Source organism: Pelophylax lessonae (genome assembly GCF_965119305.1).
Source record: "Pelophylax lessonae genome assembly, chromosome: 2".
NCBI classification, from domain to species: Eukaryota; Metazoa; Chordata; class Amphibia; order Anura; family Ranidae; genus Pelophylax; species Pelophylax lessonae.
In genome coordinates, this window is record NC_138769.1 from 560,785,004 (window position 1) to 560,805,440 (window position 20,437).

Consider the following 20,437-nt stretch of genomic DNA (forward strand, 5'->3'; position numbering starts at 1 on the left):
TAGAAAAAAAAGTATAGTAAATGCACATTTTTTGCAGGTAATCTCAGGCTCCTGCAGACTGTCACGATAGCTCTCTTCCTGGGATACAGGCGGGCAGTTACTTAAGAGGAGGAAGATCAATGAACTATGAGAGCGCTCACCAGCACCCTTCGCAGTTCAGTGAGAATGTGAGAGAACCACAAGCTGTCAGCAGCAATGGAAAATGTGAATGAATGACATGGCTGTGTGGGTGGATCCCTGCATGATCGCACTGTTTTTAAATTGTGACAGTGGGTATAGGGAGTGGAAAAAGTTGTCACGGAGGAGGGGATCAGGGGGTGCATGCTGAACATGTTACACCCAGTGCTTTAAGTGGGGCGGTACGCACCGGTACTCAGTACCGCCACTTCCAAATATAGCTCTTGAGCATACCGCCACCTCTCCGTGTGCCCAGAACGTGCTTTTAGCGTACCGGTACGCAGTGGCATCACTAGGGGGGGGGGCAGATGGGACCATGGCCCCCCAACATTAGTCTGTGCCCCCCCAATTAAAACCAAGACAGACAGAACAGTGCAGGTGCCGCCGGAGTCGCGGCGCCTCTACAAACAGGCCGGCGCCCGGCGGAGGGGGCGTGCACAGCGGCATGACATCACGCGGCCCACGCCAGCAGAGGGAGAGTGCGCGCAGGCGCATCTGCGCACCAAGCCCCATCAGCCCATCCCAGGCCTAGAGAGCGCGGGACTAGACAGGCATGGCGTGGACGCACTCACTGGACGGACTGACTGGGATAGAGTCAGAGTGTCGGTCTTGGGAGTCGGTCGATGGTCGGTGTGGTGAGAGTAAGACAAGGCAGCAAGCATATGCCAGCACCCAGACTGCAGTCGGCGAACACCACAGAAAATTTGGGTGTTCAGCGAAAACCTGAACGGGTGATGTTGGGGCCAAACTTATGCTCCGCCTGAACTTTTCGCCCATTCCTAATTATGTAGGTAACACGATATAGTTGTACTTTTCAATTGACTTAAAAGAGAAGTATGGGGTTTAGTTTTTCCCCCAATTATATTTACCTAGGTGAATGCAGCATTGGTCCGATGTTACATCTGTCCACCGGTGTCTCTACACTGAGCGATCGAACACCGCCGATCGCTCGGTTCTGACAGCTTCCCGAGCAGACAGCTGCTGACTGTCAGTCACAGCTCTCTGCTCTGCCCCCTCCTCGCTCATTGGAGCGCTGGGCTGTGGAGGGGTGGGGAGCGGCCGGCTCAGGCTCTCAGTGGCTCGCGGAGAGGCTTAGCCGAGTGTTGGTCCAGGCACCTGGCAGATCCCGACTTCCAATGTCATGATGACGCAGAGCCTGGACTGACTTCTGTGATGTCAGCAGAGAGCAGACTTCAGCCAGCTCTCTGCTGAAAACAGATAACAGGACAAACTGCTCTCCTATGACCCATAGGAGATGTACAGCCGAACGAGCTTTGGCTATACTTCTCCTTTAAAATGAAACCAACGGCTCCACACATTATTTGTTTACCATTCGGTTCCAATTATCACCGGCAGATGGCACTGTGCTGGAGTTTAGAATGTAAACGAACCTTCTTGCCCTGGCACAAGCAGCAGAGGGCGCTGTGCCTGCTGCTAGTAGGCGGGCCTTGGCTTCCCGCAGCAATAAGAAAAAGGATCGAGGGAAAGAGGCGCAGAGTGGGTGCTTACAGCGGCCTTCTCTAGTCAGTCCTGCGGCAGATACCGCCTCATGAAGGGATATCCATGCTGACTGACCGCAGGACATGGGAGTCCTCGAAATTACTGACCAGGTGAGCCGTGCTACGTGCACAGCCGTTGAGCGCAGTTTTGCGGCCTAGTCAGCGCTGCAGGCCTTGGTGTGTGGAACCAGTTCTGCAGCTGCGATGTGGTGGGAGAGGGGAGGGCGAGTGTAGTCATGGTAACCCTGTGCCGTTCCCCTGTACGGGCGTGTGCGTGGTGGGGTGGGGGGGCGCTGTACACGGAAACCTATATTTGTACATTGTCAGCTGCGTGATACTGCGGGGCAGCCTGGCCGTGCTCCATCCTCTCCGGGGCCCCAGGCTGGCCTGGCTCTGTCCGCTTCCTGCAGTCATCCGTCACGAACAGGGGGTGGCGCTGCGCTCTGGTGACAGACTGCAACCTCATCGTCTTCCCTTCTCTGTGTTTATCGGGATTTCCGGCCCCCCACACTGGCTGCAGGGCCTCTGGAGGATCAAGGGCTTTACAGAGCAAGTCCAGCCTCTTCAGGAGGCGCCTAGATTTAGTTCTGATTGGATGGTAGTCACTTCAGCTCCTTTCTGATGTCACTCACATACGTTTTACCACTTGACCTCTGCAAGCTTTTCTTTTTGACCAGGCTATTTATTTATTTTTGCTGTTAGGCACTGTGCTACTTTAACCACTTCAGCTCTGGTAGGTTTTACCCCCTTAATGACCAGGCCATTTTTTGCGATTCGGCACTAAGTTACTTTGACGAAAAATTGCGCAGTCGTGCGATGCCGTACCCAATTACAATTGATGTCCCCCCCCCCCCCCCCCCCACAAATAGAGCTTTCTTTTTGTGGTACTTGATCACCTGTGCAATTTTTAGATTTTGCGCTCTAAGCAAAAAAAGCAACAATTTTGAAGGAAAAAAAAAAAATATACAATATTTTATTCTGCTATAACACATTCCCAATAAAACATTTTTTTAACAGTTTAGGCAAATTTGTATTCTGCTACATATCTTTGGTTAAAAAAAAAAAAAGAAAAAAACGCAAAAAGCGTATTTTAATTGGTTTGCGTAAAAGTTATAGCGTTTACAAACTACAGGATAGATTTGTGGACTTTATTTTTTTTTTTTTTTATTAGTAATGGCGGCGATCAGTGATTTTTAGCAGGACTGCGACATTGCGGCGGACAGATCAGGTCCCGAACTGACATTTTTGACACTTTTTGGGGACCAGTGACACTAATACAGTAATCAGAGCTAAATATTATGCACTGTTACTGTATAAATGACACTGGCAGGGAAGGGGTTAGTACTGGGGGTGATCAAATGGGTTAATGTATGCTTACTGACTGTGGGGGGGGCTCTGTGACAGGCACACACGGGGCCCCGGGTGTTTCAGGTTAGCTGAAACTTCCGATCGCTCTCTCGCTGTCATTTTTTGTGAAGATTGCAAGAGGCCGGCGGCGATTGCCACCACTTCTCCCTTGGTCTGGCCCCACTGCGGGAGGGCGGCGTGTGCGGCCGAGACTACGTGCACATAATCACGTAGATCTACGTGATTATGCACAGCCGAGCCGCCCTGCCGCAGTAAATCTGCATGGGGCGGTTGGCAAGTGGTTAACTGACATTTGCAACACTGCACTTTAGAAATTTTACACAAATAGAGCTTTTTTTTTTTTTTGGTGGTATTTGATCAACCCTGGACTTTTTATTATATAAACGAAAAAAGACCAAAAAAAAAAAAAATCAATATTCTGACTTTCTGCTACAGCTTCCAATTAAAAAAAAAAAAAAAAAAATATCTCTTAATAAATTTAAACTAAAATGTTTTCTGCTATACGTCTTTATTGAAAAAAAAAAAAAATCCCAATAAGTGTATATTGGTTTGTGCGAAAGTTATAACGTCTATAAACTATGGTACATATACTGAACATTTTATGTAGCTATTATTATAATTTTTATTATTATTAGGCCTCATGCACACAGGGCGTCTTTACAGCTGCTTTTAGGAGCGTCAGACGTGTTTTTTTTTCTTTTTTTATTTGCAGCTTAACCACTTGCCGACCGCTGCACGACTATCTACGTCGGCGGTCAGCCCCTCACAGGCAAAGTGACATAGGGCTACGTCACTATCTTGTGAGGTTCTAGGGAGCGAGCGAGCGCACGCCGCCGGAGGCGCACTCCCGCGTGGTCACGGACCCCCCCCCCCCCGCGCGTGTGACCAGCGGACCCGATGTCCGCCGGTCACTCTGCGATCGGCGGGGGAGAGGGAGAAAGTCAGGCGGCTTGTGTAAACAAGCCGCCTGTCATTTTCCCCTGTGTATGAAGGATGATCATACAGTTCTACTATGTAGAACCGTTGATCACTCTTCATACATCTGAAGCTACAGCCAATCACAGTAAAAAGCAAATACCCCCTGGTCGTTTAGCAGCTAAATCCTCCGGGGCTTAAGTGGTTAAAAACGCTCCTCCATGTTATTCTATGGCCTCATGCGCGCACACACATGCTTTTAGGAGCTGCAAGTGGCATAGGCTTTTATAAGCTGAAAAAAAAAAAAAAAACCCGGAGCCAGTGCGTTTTGGAGCAGCAGCGTTAGGCTGTAAAAATGCTTAACGCTGCATACAGTGTTAGGCTTCATGTACACGGGACGCTGGAAATGGCCATTTAGGAGCAGTTGGGCGTTGTTTTTTAGAAGCCCCTGAACCCAAATACATTTTATCTTATCTGTCCATGTACACAGGGTCGTTTACAGTCATTTGCAGGCAGTTGAGTTCAGGGACTTTTTTTGCGTTCGAACGTGTGTTTCCCGGCGTTTGAAACGCAGAAACGCGGCCAAACGTGACTGAACGTGATGAACATACGTTCAGCCACGTTCTACGTTTTTTTTCTTCCATTCAAAATCAATGGTTCCCTATGGGAGCCTGTTGATTTGAATGGAAGTCGAAACAGGATGATCCGACTTGCGGCACGACTTGCCCTGTGAGAATCTTGAGGGGGAACTCAAAATGGGGGAAAAAAACGGCGTGGGGGTCCCCCCCAGGTTCCAAACCAGGCCCTTCGGGTCCGGTATGGAATTTGAGGGTAGCCCCATGCCGAAAAAAACGGCGTGGGGTCCCCCCCAAAATCCATACCAGACCCTTATCCAAGCATGCAGCCCGGCAGGCCAGCAAAGGGGAGGGGACGAGCAAGCGGCCCCACCCCCCCTGGACCATACCAGGCCACATGCCCTCAACATGGGGGGGTGTTGGTGCTTTGGGTCAGGGGGAGCTCTGCACCCCCCACCTCAAAGCACCTTGCCCCCATGTTGATGGGGACAAGGGCCTCATCCCCACAAACCTGGCCGGTGGTTGTGGGGGTCTGCGGGCAGGGGGCTCATGGAATCTGGAAGCCCCCTTTAACAAGGGTGGCCCCCCAGATCCCGGACCCCCTCCCTATGTGAATGGGTATTCACCCCATAAAAAGCAGTGTATGGAAATAATGACAGGAGACGTTTTGGAAATTTTATTAAAATTCTTCATCTGGACTTCTCCGCTCCGGTCTTCTCCTCTCTTCTTGTCTTCTGCTCTTTTGCTGTCCAGTCTTCTGCTCTTTTGCTGTCCAGTCTTCTGCTCTTTTGCTGTCCAGTCTTCTGCTCTTTTGCTGTCCAGTCTTCTGCTCTTCTTCTTCCTCCTGTCCTCCTCCGGCGATTATTCCGATCTCTGCAGCTTGTTATATAGCCAATGTGGGCGTGGCCTCCCGGTGACGTCATCGGGAGGCCCCACCCCCTTATGTCACAAATGACGTCATCTGTGACATAAGGGGTGTGGCCTCCCGATGACGTCACCGGGAGGCCACACCCACAATGGCTATATAACAAACTGCAGAGACCGGAGACCGGCATAATCGCCGGAGGAAGAAGAAGAGCGGACAGCAAAAGAGCAGAAGACGAGAAGACAGGATGAAGATTTTTAATAAAATTTCCAAAACGTCTCCTGTCATTATTTCCATACACTGCCTTTTATGGGGTGAATGGGTAGGGGTACAGTGTACCCCATACCCATTCACATAGGGAGGGGATCTGGGGGGCCACCCTTGTTCAAGGGGGCTTCCAGATTCCGATGAGCCCCCTGCCCGCAGACCCCCACAACCACCGGCCAGGGTTGTGGGGATGAGGCCCTTGTCCTCATCAACATGGGGGCAAGGTGCTTTGAGGTGGGGGGTGCAGAGCTCCCCCTGACCCAAAGCACCAACACCCCCCCATGTTGAGGGCATGTGGCCTGGTATGGTCCAGGGGGGGTGGGGCCGCTCGCTCGTCCCCTCCCCTTTGCTGGCCTTCCGGGCTGCATGCTTGGATAAGGGTCTGGTATGGATTTTGGGGGGGACCCCACGCCGTTTTTTTCGGCGTGGGGCTACCCTCAAATTCCATACCGGACCCGAAGGGCCTGGTTTGGAACCTGGGGGGGACCCCCACACAGTTTTTTTTTTTTTTTTCCCATTTTTTGCGTGGAGTTCCCCCTCAAGATTCTCACAGCGCACGTCGCACCGCAAGTCGGATCATCCTGATCCGACTTGCGGTGCGACTTCCATTCAAATCAATAGGCTCCCATAGGGAACCATTGATTTTAAATGGAGGCAGAAAAAACGCTGCTAAAAGCAAACGTGGCCAAACTTGCAATAACGCAAATGGAAAAAGCTACTGAAAGCACGTTTAGCAGCTGCTTTTTCCCGGTGTCAGAACTAGCCTTGCAGCACGTTTTTTCTAACGTCCCGTGTACATGGAGCCTTAGGCCACGTCAGACTTTTTTAAGCGGTAGTAGTTGGATTTGAGGTTGGGAAATGGAAGAGGGCTAAACATGGCTAAAACGTGCATTAACGCCAATACAAAACGCTTCTAAAAGCACGTTTTTACAGCTGCTTTTTCCTGGCGTCAGAACTGACTTTGCAGCTTGTTTTTTTTTTTTTTTTTTAAACGCCCTGTGTGCATGAGGGATTTATTATTTATACTTTTTTTTTTTTTTTTTTTCATACTAGTAAAGGTGGTATCAGTGACCTATAGGGCCTGGCCTGTGATAATGTAGCATGCAATCTGACACTGGGTGGGAACTGACACTATCAGTGAGACTAATAAAAGTGATCAGTAATAATACTAAGCACTTGTCACTGTACTAATGACACTGGCTGGGAAGGGGTTAATGTCTGGGGCTAACAGTGTGTAAAGTGTGCCGTTTTTACTAATGGATGTGTTCCTTTTTTCCCTCCTGCTTTACATCACTGCTCCTGTATATAGAGCCCTATGTTTCACAGCCATAAATCATTGGCTGGGGCCTGCTGACTGACTTGTGCTGTACCGAATCACAGCACAGATGGGGTGGCACGCACTCGCCCCCTACCCGAAAATGCTGGATCACATGCATAATACGATTGCAATGTTTTTGCTATGGGGGGCTCCCCTACTGGTTTGAAGAAAAAAATAAAAGAACAGTTAAAGGAGTTTAAAAAACTAACAAATTATTTTCTTTTTAATATACGGTCATCGGTTGGTATTCCTGATCACCGCTGGTCATATGATGATGCACTGGTGACAGTGGGTTCCATTTATAAAGCGGTATTTTCTTCTTTAAAATTTTCGCTAAAAATCTCATTGTTTTTTGACATTCACTAAAATACCGCATGAGTTATTTTATGAAGTCATGTGGTATTTTAATAATTAAGACGTGGCAATGGAACGCCTGTCGGTAGCCAGCTATTTTATTAACCGTAGTAAATGCCATGTTGTTAAAGAGCGGGTGGCCACTGCGTCCTTTAAGAACCAATGAGTCATCACCTGACAGCAGGTTCCCCGCTGACAGCTGAATGTAAAAAAAAATAAATATCAGCATTAAAAAATCAGGGGATACTGGTGTGTGGTCATCCCCCCCCCCATATGCCGTGTGTGTTGTTGTGTTTTTTTTTTTTTTTTATTATTTATTTTTTTTATGCCAGTCATTCTTTCTGTTGCATTCAGCTGTCAGTGGGGTATCCCGGCTGACTGCTGTTGACTCAGTTGTTAAGGATGCTCCTTAACAGCGAATAAGTCATCGGCTGTCACAAAAAGAATTGCCATCATTAAAAAAAAAAAAAAATCATGGACATGACAGTTACTAGTTAAGGATGCCCGCTCCTTATCAATTAGTACACATTCCCTAAATACTGTATGTCTGGGCAACTACTTAATTTCCGCATGTATTTAATTATTTCCTGAATTTCCTGTGAATTGAGGTTAATGCCTGTTCATGTGGTATTTAGCAAGCGTGTCAATTGACACAGGGAGGCGCTCAGCATCGCCACCTTCTCACTGGCTGTGATAACAGTAGTGGGAGGCAATGGCTTTTTTGGGGCCAAAAACACACATTGAGGCACCAAAATGGTCTGTGTATTTTTCCTGAGGCATTAATGCACAGGTATGAATAAGCCCAATAGAAATCCTCCTGTATGTTGGACAAATAGGGGGCCATTATGTGTGCAGTAATAAGTGTAAATGCAGGTCTCAAGACTATGCCTTTGATGCACCTTGGTGCCCTTGTATACAGGTCCTTTATCAGAAACCACTTATTCTGCTTAGTAACATGGCTTCATTTGTGTTTCAAAAGGTGGCTATGTGCTGGAAGATGGTTTTTGTGTAATTTAGTATTTTGGGAACATTGTGTACAAGTGTGTGGCAGGAATGATTCTGCATAAAATGATGACTGGTTGTCTCTGGTGTGTATTATTATGTCTGAACTATATAAATATTGGATACAAGTAAAGTAGCCACTCTGAAAATATGTAACATTGTAAAAATTGGCATGGAAAAACATGGGTATGTTGTCTCTAACATCATTCAGCTGTTTGCTTTCATTTCGTGGTAGTTTGTGGTAATGCAGAGACCGGTGGTGTGTGAATGTGCTCACGATGCTTGGATTCACGCAGCTTGGGACCCCTTTGAGGAAAGAGGAGGGGTTGGATGTCAAAAGTGCTGAAATTCTGTTTACCAATCTTCTCTGCTGTATGAACTTGTTAGGCTCCATTCATATGAGCAAGTACATATGCTGCAACTTCCAGCTTTTCCAATCTCTGGGTTCCTGCAACTGGAATTGATTTGTGTGAGAAGCTGCAGTGACTTTTCGCACAGCCAAGGAATTACCTACAGTAATGTGGCTGGATGTACTTTGTGTCCAACTACAATCATCACAGGGAATTCCGGGTTGTGCGAACAGTAACCAATGGCTGCAGCAGCTACTCGCACAAACCTTTCAATTCCAGCTACAGAAATTTGCTGATTCTTACCACTGGAAATCGCATTGTTCATGTGAATGGAGCCTAACAGGTTCTTGCAGCCTAGAGAACATTGGTAAACTGAATTTCAGTGCTCTTCACACCTAACCCTTTCTATTTTCTCATTTTATTTTCTTTCTGACAGTTATTTTAGCTTCTCAACTTGCTGCTCTGTGTTTTTTCTACATTTGCACTTGTTCATGTAGTATGGTTTTTTTTTTTTTTTTTTTTTTTCCCCATATCGTTTTTTTTATCATTTACGGACTGACATTCTTCACCATTGCTGATTCCTCTTTAGACTTTCTTTCAATCTGCACATTTTCCTGCTCACTTTTTATGATTTTTCTTTATCTGCCTCTGTTACTCTTTAACCACTTCAATACCAGGTACTTTCACCCCCCTCTTGCCCAGGCCAATTTTCAGCTTTCATCACTGTCACACTTTGACAATTGCGCGTCATGCAACACTGTACCCAAAACATTTGTTTATCATTCTTTTGAGACAAAAAGAGCTGGTGGTAATTAATCACCACTGTTGTGGTGTTTTTTTTTTTTTTGCTAAACCAATCTGGGGGGGGGGGGTGTGGATCGTCTCAGTTTCTGATATACAGTGCCTTGCGAAGTATTCGGCCCCCTTGAACTTTGCGACCTTTTGCAACATTTCAGGCTTCAAACATAAAGATATAAAACTGTAATTTTTTGTGAAGAATCAAAAAGTGGGACACAATCATGAAGTGGAACAAAATTTATTGGATATTTCTAACTTTGTTAACAAATAAAAAAACTGAAAAATTGGGCGTGCAAAATTATTCAGCCCCTTTACTTTCAGTGCAGCAAACGCTCTCCAGAAGTTCAGTGAGGATCTCTGAGCCCCCGTTCACACTGGGGCGACCTGTCAGGCGACCTGGTCGCCTGACAGGTCGCCGTAGGTCGCCTGGCATAGAGAAGCTGTGGACCCGTTCTAATAGGAGTGACACAAGTTGCTCCGACTTAGAAAAAGGGTCCGGAGCTTCTTTGGGGCGACCTGCATTGACTTCAATTATATGAAGTCCGTGCCGGCCGCTCCGAGGTCGCGGTGCGAGCAGCGCGCCGCGACCTGTGTGGTCGCCCCGGGAAGTCGGATCGCCCCAGTGTGAACGGGGCCTGAATGATCCAATGTTGACCTAAATGACTGATGATAAATAGAATCCACCTGTGTGTAATTAAAGAGGAAGTAAACCCTCCTCTACAACTTGTACCTATAGGTAAGCCTATGATAAGGCTTACCTAATAGGTACTGTAAATATCTCCTAAACATGTACCGTTTAGGAGATATTTACCTTACATGCAGGCTGCAGCCAGTGACGTCACTGGCGCATGCGCTCCTGAAGGAACGGCCGCTCGTGACGTTCCTTCAGAGTCCTGTGCCGTGACTGTTGGCTCTCGCGCGCGTGTCGGAAGACGGGCGACTGGACATGTCGCCCGTCATAGAGGTGAGTGAGCGGCACGGCGGGGGCTCTTTCTAAGGTAAGTATTGCATAATGAGCTAGTATGCGATGCATACTAGCTCATTATGGCTTTCCTTTCAGGGTGAAAAAAAAATGCACGGGTTTGCAACCTCTTTAAGTCTCCGTATAAATGCACCTGCACTGTGATAGTCTCAGAGGTCCGTTTTAAAGCGCAGAGTGCATCATCAAGAACAAGGAACACACCAGGCAGGTCCGAGATACTGTCGTGGAGATGTTTAAAGCCGAATTTGGATACAAAAATATTTCCCAAGCTTTAAACATCCTTTAAACATCCCAAGGAGCACTGTGCAAGCGATAATATTGAAATGGAAGGAGTATCAGACCACTGCAAATATACGAAGACCTGGCCGTCCCTCTAAACTTTCAGCTCATACAAGGAGAAGACTGATCAGAGATGCAGCCAAGAGGCCCATGATCACTCTGGATGAACTGCAGAGATCTACAGAGGTGGGAGACTCTGTCCATAGGACAACAATCAGTCGTATACTGCACAAATCTGGCCTTTATGGAAGAGTGGCAAGAAGAAAGCCATTTCTTAAAGATATCTCTAAAAAGTGTTGTTTAAAGTTTGCCACAAGACACCTGGGAGACACACCAAACATGTGGAAGTAGGTGCTCTGGTCAGATGAAACCAAAATCAAACGGGGGGGGGGGGGGGCAAAGCAAATAAGCGCAAGTTCCACTTTTTGGTGGAACTCCGCTTTAATCCTAAAAAGCCTTCTGTGTGCAGCAGCCCACCTAATACCTTCCTGAGTCCCTCTCCATCCAGCGATGTGTGGTGTGTGTGAGAGAGAGAGAGAGAGAGAGAGAACTGGACAGGAGGGTGGAGCCAGGAGAGCTGAAGAGGAATCCGAGGAGGATCTGGGCTGCTCTGTGCAAAATCACTGTACAGGGCAGGTAAGTACAACATGTTTTTTTTTTTTTTTTGAGGAAAAAAAAAACTTGACTTTAAAATTTATTTTTTAATGTCTGCTTGCTTTTTAATCCTTGTAAGACTTCTGTGCCTTATTACATCCACAGGGTAGAAACGTTTACTTTTTAATGAATACTCTGTTTGCTTTCCCCATAGCATCCACTGGTCCAAGCAATATTTAATCGCAACTTAGAAGAAATACAACTACTTTTGAGCCAGAAGGAAAATGTCAACGTTTTGGTGAGATTTGCTTTTTCAGATCATGTTGTCTATGATTGTAGTTTATTAGGGGGGGAGGAAGACTGCATGGTGTCCTTTTATCAGACTTTATTTTAAAGTGGTTGTAAACCCTTATGTATACCTACTAAAGTGACTAGCCTCAGGTGATACATTGAGGTGAAACAAATCTTTTGTACAGAACTTGCACCTGTTTATCTTCAGTCCTTTCTCTACAACCTCCTAAAGCACACCGTTTACACAGCACTTCTGAGCTTTAGAAGGTAGGGGGCAAGGATGCGATGTCCCACACAGCACCGCATACAGCAGGGAGTTGAGCAAAATCTCAGACCTGAGTGGAACGCACACACCTCACTCTACACAGTCTCGTTAGGAAACATGCACTGCTGAGATTGTCAATCACCTGCTGTGTGCTTGGGGGTTGGGCCTTTGAATCAAGGCAAGTTCACACTATAGAAGGATATGCTTTGTTTTTCCTATTTTAGAAGTTTTTATAACCAATTTAACCATACAAAGAAGCTCTGGGCACCAAGTACAGGAGTACAGGCTGGGAGCTTCCTTACTGCCCACTGTATCTATCTTCGCGGAGTCGCACACACTAGGGGTGGCTTAGCCGGAAAGGCGTCATAGGATGGGCAGCGCTACTGGGTGGCGGCCATCATGGACTACATTCCTTTTGGAGTCTTCTGAGAAGGGACATTGCCAACAAGGAACTGATGCGACCTGTAGTTCCACAGCCTGCTCTCCCCAAGAGTAGGACTGCAAGTCGCAGCAGAGCCTGCAGTTTTGGATTACCAACAGCAGCAGTACAGCACAGTTGGGGACTACAAGTCACAGCAACACAGTGCAGATATACAGGTTTCAGCAGTGTCTTGTGGTGGAACTACTGGTCACAGCAAGTATATGGAGACCCTTCTAGGAGTTAGGTGATGGTGTCCTAGCAGTCTGACAGCAGTTCAACTTCTAGGATACCAGCACACTGGTGGTCTTGTGACTTGAAGCCTCTCATCTGACTGGGACCACTATTTACTAGCCAGGGTCCCTATTTACTCTGTACAGTATATTCCCTGGAGGTCAGTATCTTCTTTGTTCTATATCCATCTGGTATCTCCACTACTCCAGGCCACATTTCTTTGTGGCAAGGGAGCACTCTTTCTGGTGTTTTTTTCAGCAGCAGCTTTCCAGAATACTTTCCGTTTATATCCAAGGTGATCCAAACCAGCATCATTCTCCCTCTTTTCCCCCTCCTCCTTATTACAATGGGTCCAGGGAAAGACCAGATAGAGGAAGATGAGCATGTCTCTGGTAGAAGGAACGAACGAACGTGTAAGAATCCTTATCCAAAAACGCTTCTTGGGCACCCCAGGATCAGCGTTTTATCCTTTTTGAGTTTTCTCATGAAAGTAGTTCAGACTATTTTATAGTTGCTGCTTCATGAGTTGGGAAGGTTACATGATCGGGATCATGGTGTCCGCCACTGCATTCCCAATCATCCATGTACATACTCCTTTAAAGTGATGATAAAGGCTTGATTTTTTTTTTTTTTTTTTTTTTCTTTTTTTATCTATCTTTTAAAAGTGAGTATACCTCTTGCATTTTTGTAAACATTTTATTTTATCTTTTCATGTGACAACACTTTGCTACAATGTAAAGTAGTGAGTGTACAGCTTGTATAACAGTGTAAATTTTCTGTCCCCTCAAAATAACTCAACGCACGGTCATTCATTTCTAAACCGCTGACAACAAATGCGAGTATGAAGTGAAAGTGGATAGTAATGCGCTTCAATAGTAAACCAACAATATTAATGTGTAAAACCATCAAATCTTGTAGGTGCAAAAATAGTGCACAAAATTGGAGGACTTCAGAATCATGTGTAAACAAAATACAGTTTATCAATTAAAGTCCATAATCAAACATGTGCAAATAATATGTTCAGTGGCGAGTCCACATTTAGATGGTGACTGTGTTCAAATTCCAACGTAGTGAATGGCCTCTTACCATGTGTTGGACAAAACAGCCTCCAAATAAACTTGACAATGTGATAATAAAATAACGCCCAGTGATAAAGATGGACTCTTACCAGAGATGATGGAGGTAAAAAGTAGGTAGATGATCCCGTGTTAGCAGGACTGAAGAGGTGGAGCACTCTCCTTGAGGATCCTCCAGATCACGTCCACCCACAGCATCCAGAAAAAAACTTGGTACGGCTCAAGATGAAATGGCCCAAAGATGCATTCCCAAAAGAAAGAAAGGGACTAATAGTGCATTATCCTTTAAAACCAAATTTAATAAAGGCAAATACACTTACAGCAATCCAAGTTAAAAAGATGCAACAAGCTGAAGAACGTCACGGCCGTCTGCAGAACGGTATCGTGACAAAATGACAGCGCGACCAGCTCCTTCCGACGCGTTTCCACACAAGGGGTCGTCTACTGGGACTCCAGTAAACTGCTGTATAGTCTTGGCCACCGTGCTGCAGCTCAGCTTCAGGGTCTTGGCAATCTAGGCCATAGGCAATCTTGGCCTAGGCCATCTTTATGTAGAGCAACCATTCTTTTTTTATTTTTTTTCCGATCCTCAGAGTTCTTTGCCATGAGGTGCCATGTGGAACTTCCAGTGACCAGTATGAGAGAGTGAGAGTTAGAACACCATATTTGACACACCTGCTTCCCATTCACACTGAGACCTTATGACACTGGGGAGGGAAAATGGCTAATTTGACTCAATTTGGACATTTTCACTTAGGGGTGTACTCACTTTTGTTGCCAGTGGTTTAGACATTAATGGCTGTGTGTTGAGTTATTTTGAGGGGACAGAAAATTTCCACGGTTATACAAGCTGTACAATCGCTACTTTACAATGTAACAAAGTATAATTTCTTCAGTGTTGTCACATGAAAAGATATAATAAAATATTTGCAAAAAATTGTCTCACTTCTGTGAGATACTGTATGTGTGTGTGTGTATGTATATATACACACATTAACCACTTAAGCCCCGGAGGATTTGGCTGCTCATAGACGAGGGCCTATTTTGCGATTCGGCACTGCGTGATTTTAACGGACAATTGCGCGGTCGTGCGACGATGTACCCAAATTAAATTGACGTCCTTTTTTTTCCCACAAACAGAGCTTTCTTTTGGTGGTATTTGATCACCTGTGCCATCTTTAGTTTTTGCGCTATAAACAAAAAAAGAGCATCAGTTTTGAAAAAATAACAATATTTTTCATTTTTTTTTATATGAAATTCCCCCAAAAAATGTAAAAACTTTTTTTTTTTACATTTTAGGCCAAGCCACTTCATAATCTTCACTAATGGGGTAATTGACCTTTGCTCCGCAGGAGTAGCTAGGCAACAAGATTTGTTAATATCAAAGCTTTTAGCATATCACACCCCTAGGGGGTGGTCCCCTCAGTCAATACCTCCCTGCTTCCTGCATTCTCAACTCAGTTTCTAATGCCTAGCTTAGGAGTAGCTGGCTGATCCTGTGTTGGGGCTTTCAGTCTCAGCCTTCTATCCTCTTTGATTTTATTTTGAGTATTTTTCTCTTTCTTTTACTTAGCTGTTCTTTTTTTTCAGCATTAGTTTAGTTTCTTCGGATGAAGATGATCATGCGGAGCTGGGTCTCGGACTGGCCGCCCTGGATCCCAGGGTTCAGGGCCAGGGGCTTCCCAGCCTGCCATCGAGCGTTCAGCTCAGGTTTTCCCTGGCATATTGAACGACCCATCCCTGTTCGCTGCAGGGATGCTGCCTGTGAGGTGGCTACCTCACCGGAAGCCATTTGCGGTTTCGCACCGCAGTTCCACTGCGTCCTGGCTGCGACACTCCCTGTCCTCGGTGCAGCGGTTTGGTCGCTGGAGAAGGCTCCCCACGCCATCCGGACTGGTAAGTGCAATTCTATGTGGGGACCTGTCTGTTTTGGGTGTCAGTCTGTGACTGTGTGACCCTGCATGTCTGTGTATGTGCTGAGCTCCCTGTCAGATTCCTGTGTGGAATAGCTGCCTTTCTGTGGGCTGAGGGGGGGGGGGGGGGGCCTCTCCCGCTCTGCTATGTGATTGTATGGGGCAGACTGGATTTAGACATGCTGTGCGGCGGCCGCTACTGTGGCCCGCCATTTTTTTGCGGCAAAATTATGGTGACCGGCCCTGTGTGGTACGGCGCGGTGTTTTGGCGCCAAACGCCCCCATTTTGGCGGCGATCGATCGTACGGCCACATGTCGGCGCCATTTTCTCATTGCCTAATATGTCTCAGCCGAGCGGCCATGTTTGTGTAGCCTGCAATAGGCTTTATAGGGCGGTCAGTCATTGCATCATTTCCTTTTGCTCTGGAACAGCGATCGGTGGCAGCAGCCTGTGTGGTCTCTCCAGGTTTTTACCTTTCCTTTTCCTGTATTTCCTTGCTCAGTGTCCTTATCCCTGTGGGGGTCGGTACATACAGTAGTGTGCGGTGGGCTATGCTCGCCGCGGTCTTAAAGGGGCAGTCCTCCTTTTTTTTTTTTTTTTCCAATTATTGCTGGGGCATGGATTCTCAGGATTGCAAGTTTCCTCCCACCTTGGTGGGGGGCCAAGGGGCTGCTGCATCCCCCGAGGGGGCTGATCTGGCTGCTATTGTGGCGAACTTGGCTTCTCAGGTGCAGATGCTAATGGCTGATCGATCCGCAAAACGGCCCAGATTGTCTATTTCCTCTGATTCAGAGGACGATGGGGCTGCTATGGCTGGAGTGCCCTTCTCAGGGTCTCGCTCATCTCTGGACCTTGGGGGGTCTGAGGGGGAGGCTGAGGTAGAAGGGGTTGATAATTCTCCCCCTGGCTCGCCTGAAGAGCTTGCACTCATGGATGAGTTGGTTGCTTCTATCAAGGAAACACTGCGTTTGCAGGATGAACCATGTCCTCCTGCTTTGATGTCCTCTTATGGGACGCAAAGGAAACGCAAACAGCGCAGGTTTTTCCCCGCCCTGCGGAATTTCAGCGTGCTGTTGATGAGCAATGGCACAATTTAAAGAAGCCCTTTACTGTGCCAAGTAAGTTCAAGCTGCGTTATCCCTTTACACCCACCACTGATGAGCGTTGGTGTGTGCCGCCTCAGGTGGATCACGCGGTGGCGGTTTTGAATAAATCTACTGCGATCCCTGCTGAGGATACCCCGGTGTTCCGGGACCCTACGGACAGGAGATTGGAGTCTCTTGCCCGTCATGCTTATACGGTTGCTGGTTCTATGCTGAAGCCTATTTTTGCTTCCATTTTGGCAGCCCAGGCTATTGCGGATTGGGCGCAGGTGCTCAGGCGCGCCCTGGTGGCTGACTCTGCTCCACCGACAACATTGGCTATGGTGGATCAAATTCATCAGGGTGTCATGTATTTGTGTGATGCGGACTTGGATTTAGTCCCTTTGGCTGCACGTCTCTCAAGTGTGGCGGTATTGAACCGTCGACTGATATGGCTAAAATGTTGGTCGGTTGACCAATCCTCTCGCAAGACTCTAGCTAATCTTCCCTACGCGGGATCTCGCCTTTTTGGCGAGTCTTTGGATACTCTGATAAAGGGTATTTCCGGGGGTAAGAGCACTCTCTTACCCCAAACTCACAAGAATAAGTTTGTTCGCGGTAAGAAGAATACCTCGTTTAGACCCTCTCAGGGGTCCTTTCGTGCCTTTCGGTCGCAATATAAGGGAAAGCCCTTCAAGGGCCAAGGCTCCCAGAAGAAGCCGTGGGCAGGTAAGCAGAAGTCCGACCAGTCCGGGTCCGCTGCCCATGCAGATTCGGCCTGAAGGGGCGCCCTCACCCGGTTCTGGGGTGGGGGGACGTTTGCTCGGTTTTCTTCAACCCTGGCTGGCCCGCATTCGGGACAGGTGGGTTCAGGAAATCGTTCGATCCGGATGCAAGATCGAGTTTCTCTCTCGGCCGGCGAGCAGATTTTTTCCCTCAAATCTTCAGCTGTCTCCGGAGCGCTTGCAGGATCTGCACCTGGCGGTGCGGGACCTGCGGGCCCAGGGAGTGGCGGTTCCGGTGCCTCATCGGGACAGATTTCGGGGGTTCTATACCAATCTGTTCACTGTGCCCAGAAAGGAGGGCAAGGTACGTCCGATTTTGGACCTAAAAGCTCTGAACCGCTTTGTGCGGGTTCGCAAGTTCCGCATGGAATCCCTGCGCTTGGTGGTGGCTGCCCTGGTTCCGGGGGAATTCATGGCCTCCATCGACTTGAAGGATGCGTACCTACACATCCACATTTTCGAGGGTCACCAGAAGTACCTTCGATTCGCCACTGCGGAGGATCATTACCAATTTGTGGCGTGCCTTTCGGTCTCGCTTCGGCTCTGTGGGTTTTCACCAAGGTGCTTGCGCCGGTCCTGGCTTTACTGAGAGCCCAGGGCATCTCTGTCTTGGGGTATCTGGACGATATCTTGATTCGGTCTGCGACCAGTCAGGGCCTGGTGAACGACCTGTCCATCACGATGCAGACTCTGCAGGAGTTCGGTTGGACGATAAATTTTCCGAAGTCAACACTGGGTCCTTCGGTTCGTCTTCCCTACCTGGGGATGATCCGGGACTCTGTTCAAGCGAAGGTCTTCCTGCCGGAAGACAAGCTCCGGACACTTCAGGACGAAGTCAGGTCCCTCAGGGACAATCAGTGCTCGTCCCTCCGGACGGGTATGAGGTGTCTGGGATTGATGGTCTCGGATTTCGAGGCGATTCCCTTCGCCCAGTTTCACTCACTGGATCTTCAGGCGGAGATCCTGGCCAAGTGGGACGGGCGTCCGCAATCTCTGGATCTGCGGATTTCGTTGAGCCGCCACACCCGAAGGGGTCTTTTGTGGTGGCTCCAGTCCCCGGCGGTGTCGGGGGGGCAAGTCCTTTCGTCCTTTGTCGTGGACGGTGATCACCACGGATGCCAGCCTGTCGGGCTGGGGTGGTGTTCTGGGCGTTCTGTCCGCCCAGGGAATTTGGTCGGAGGAGGAATCCTCCCTTCCGATCAACATTCTGGAATTGCGAGCGATAAATCTCTGCCTTCTGCATTGGACGGACAGGCTTCAGGGCCGTCCGGTTCGGGTGCAGACGGACAATGCCACAGCTTTGGCCTACATCAACCACCAAGGGGGCACCAGGAGTGCCCGAGCGGCTCGGGAAGTAGCCGAAATTCTGTCTTGGGCCGAGACGCACGTCCTGGCGATATCTGCAGTTCACATTCCGGGGGTGGAGAACTGGCAGGCGGATTATCTGAGTCGCCAGACCCTGGACCAGGGGGAATGGTCCCTTCACCTGGATGTCTTTCAGATGTTGTGCGCGAAGTGGGGTTCCCCAGATGTGGACCTGTTCGCGTCTCGTCTAAACAACAAGGTGGAAAGGTTCGTGGCAAGGACACGCGATCCTCGGGCAGACGCCTCAGACGCGTTAGTGGCGCCCTGGCATCAGAATCGTCTGATGTATGCCTTTCCACCGATTCAGCTGCTGTCCAGGCTCCTTCGCAGGTTGGCCTCGGAACCGCACACAGTGATTCTGGTGGCGCCGGACTGGCCTCGCCGGTCTTGGTACGCAGAACTCATGAATCTGTCGGTCGACGCTCCGTGGCGTCTGCCTCTTCGAGAAGATCTTCTGTCTCAAGGACCGATATTCCATCCTGCTTTAGTCGCTGGCTTTAACGGCCTGGCTGTTGAAAGCCAGGTCCTGAAGGATAGGGGTCTCTCCCCTGTGGTCATTCCCACTTTGATCAAGGCTAGAAAAGCCTCTTCGGGGAAGATTTACTACCGTACTTGGAAGGCGTATTTTGCCTGGTGTGAGTCCAGGGGGTATTCCCCTCGCTCATACTCGGTATCGAGAGTGTTGGCTTTCCTTCAAACAGGCGAGTACCAGCGTTTGGCGTTGGCCACGATTAAGGGTCAGATTTCTGCGCTGGCCGTTCTCTTTCAACGCCCTGTGGCGTCTAATTCTTTGGTTAGCACCTTTGTTCAAGGGGTGCGACACTTGGCCCCTCCTCGGAGGGACCCTTTACCTCCATGGGACTTGAACCTTGTTCTGTCCGTGTTGCAGCATGCTCCCTTTGAGAAGATCAGGGAGATCTCGTTGTCTCTGTTGTCCAAGAAGGTTGCCTTTTTGGTGGCGATCACTTCGGCTCGCAGGGTATTGGAGCTGGCGGCCTTGTCCTGCAGCTCTCCCTACTTGGTGATTCACTTGGATAAGGTGGTCCTACGACCTAACCCTTCTTTTCTTCCGAAGAGGATCTCGGAATTTCACCTCAATGAGGACATTGTCTTACCTTCGATTTGCGCGAATCCTAAGCATCCAAAGGAGGTGGCTTTGCATTCCTTTGATGTTGTTCGGGCAATCAGAGTTTACCTGTCATCGACAAAATCCTTTCGCAAGTCGGATTCTCTATTTGTCCTTCCAGAGGGTTCTCGTAAGGGCATGGCGGCGTCGGCTGCGACCATCGCCAAATGGATCAGACAGACGATTGTGCAAGCCTATGCTTTGAAGGGGAAGGTTCCTCCTTTCCCTGTGAAGGCGCACTCTACCAGGTCTCTGAGTACTTCTTGGGCCTATCGTCATCAGGCTTCTGTGGCCCAGGTGTGTAAGGCGGCGACTTGGTTGTCCGTTCACACCTTCTCAAAATTTTACAAGGTGGATGTTCAGACATCGGCAGATGCTTCTTTTGGCCGCAAAGTTCTTAGTGCGGCAGTGCCTTAGGGTCCCCTGTTTGGGTCCTTGGCTGTTGGGGTGTTTTTACCCCTAGGTTACTTGTTCATCCTGGGTTGTTGCTTCTGTTGAGCACGTTTTCCTGTTGCCCAGTTGGTTCTCTTACTTTGGT

At 48.3% G+C, this 20,437-nt stretch overlaps 1 protein-coding gene across 1 annotated transcript in view; it reads left to right on the top strand.

Moving 5' to 3' along the window:
• The first annotated feature begins 1,598 nt into the window (after window positions 1-1,598).
• Window positions 1,599-20,437, top strand: part of ANKRD52 (ankyrin repeat domain 52) — a 223,126-nt gene continuing 204,287 nt past the window's right edge. The window contains exons 1-2 of the mRNA XM_082245880.1: window positions 1,599-1,787; window positions 11,558-11,641. Of these exons, the coding sequence (XP_082102006.1) occupies window positions 1,761-1,787; window positions 11,558-11,641 (111 nt within the window). The 5' untranslated portion in view covers window positions 1,599-1,760. The remainder of the gene's footprint in view (window positions 1,788-11,557; window positions 11,642-20,437) is intronic.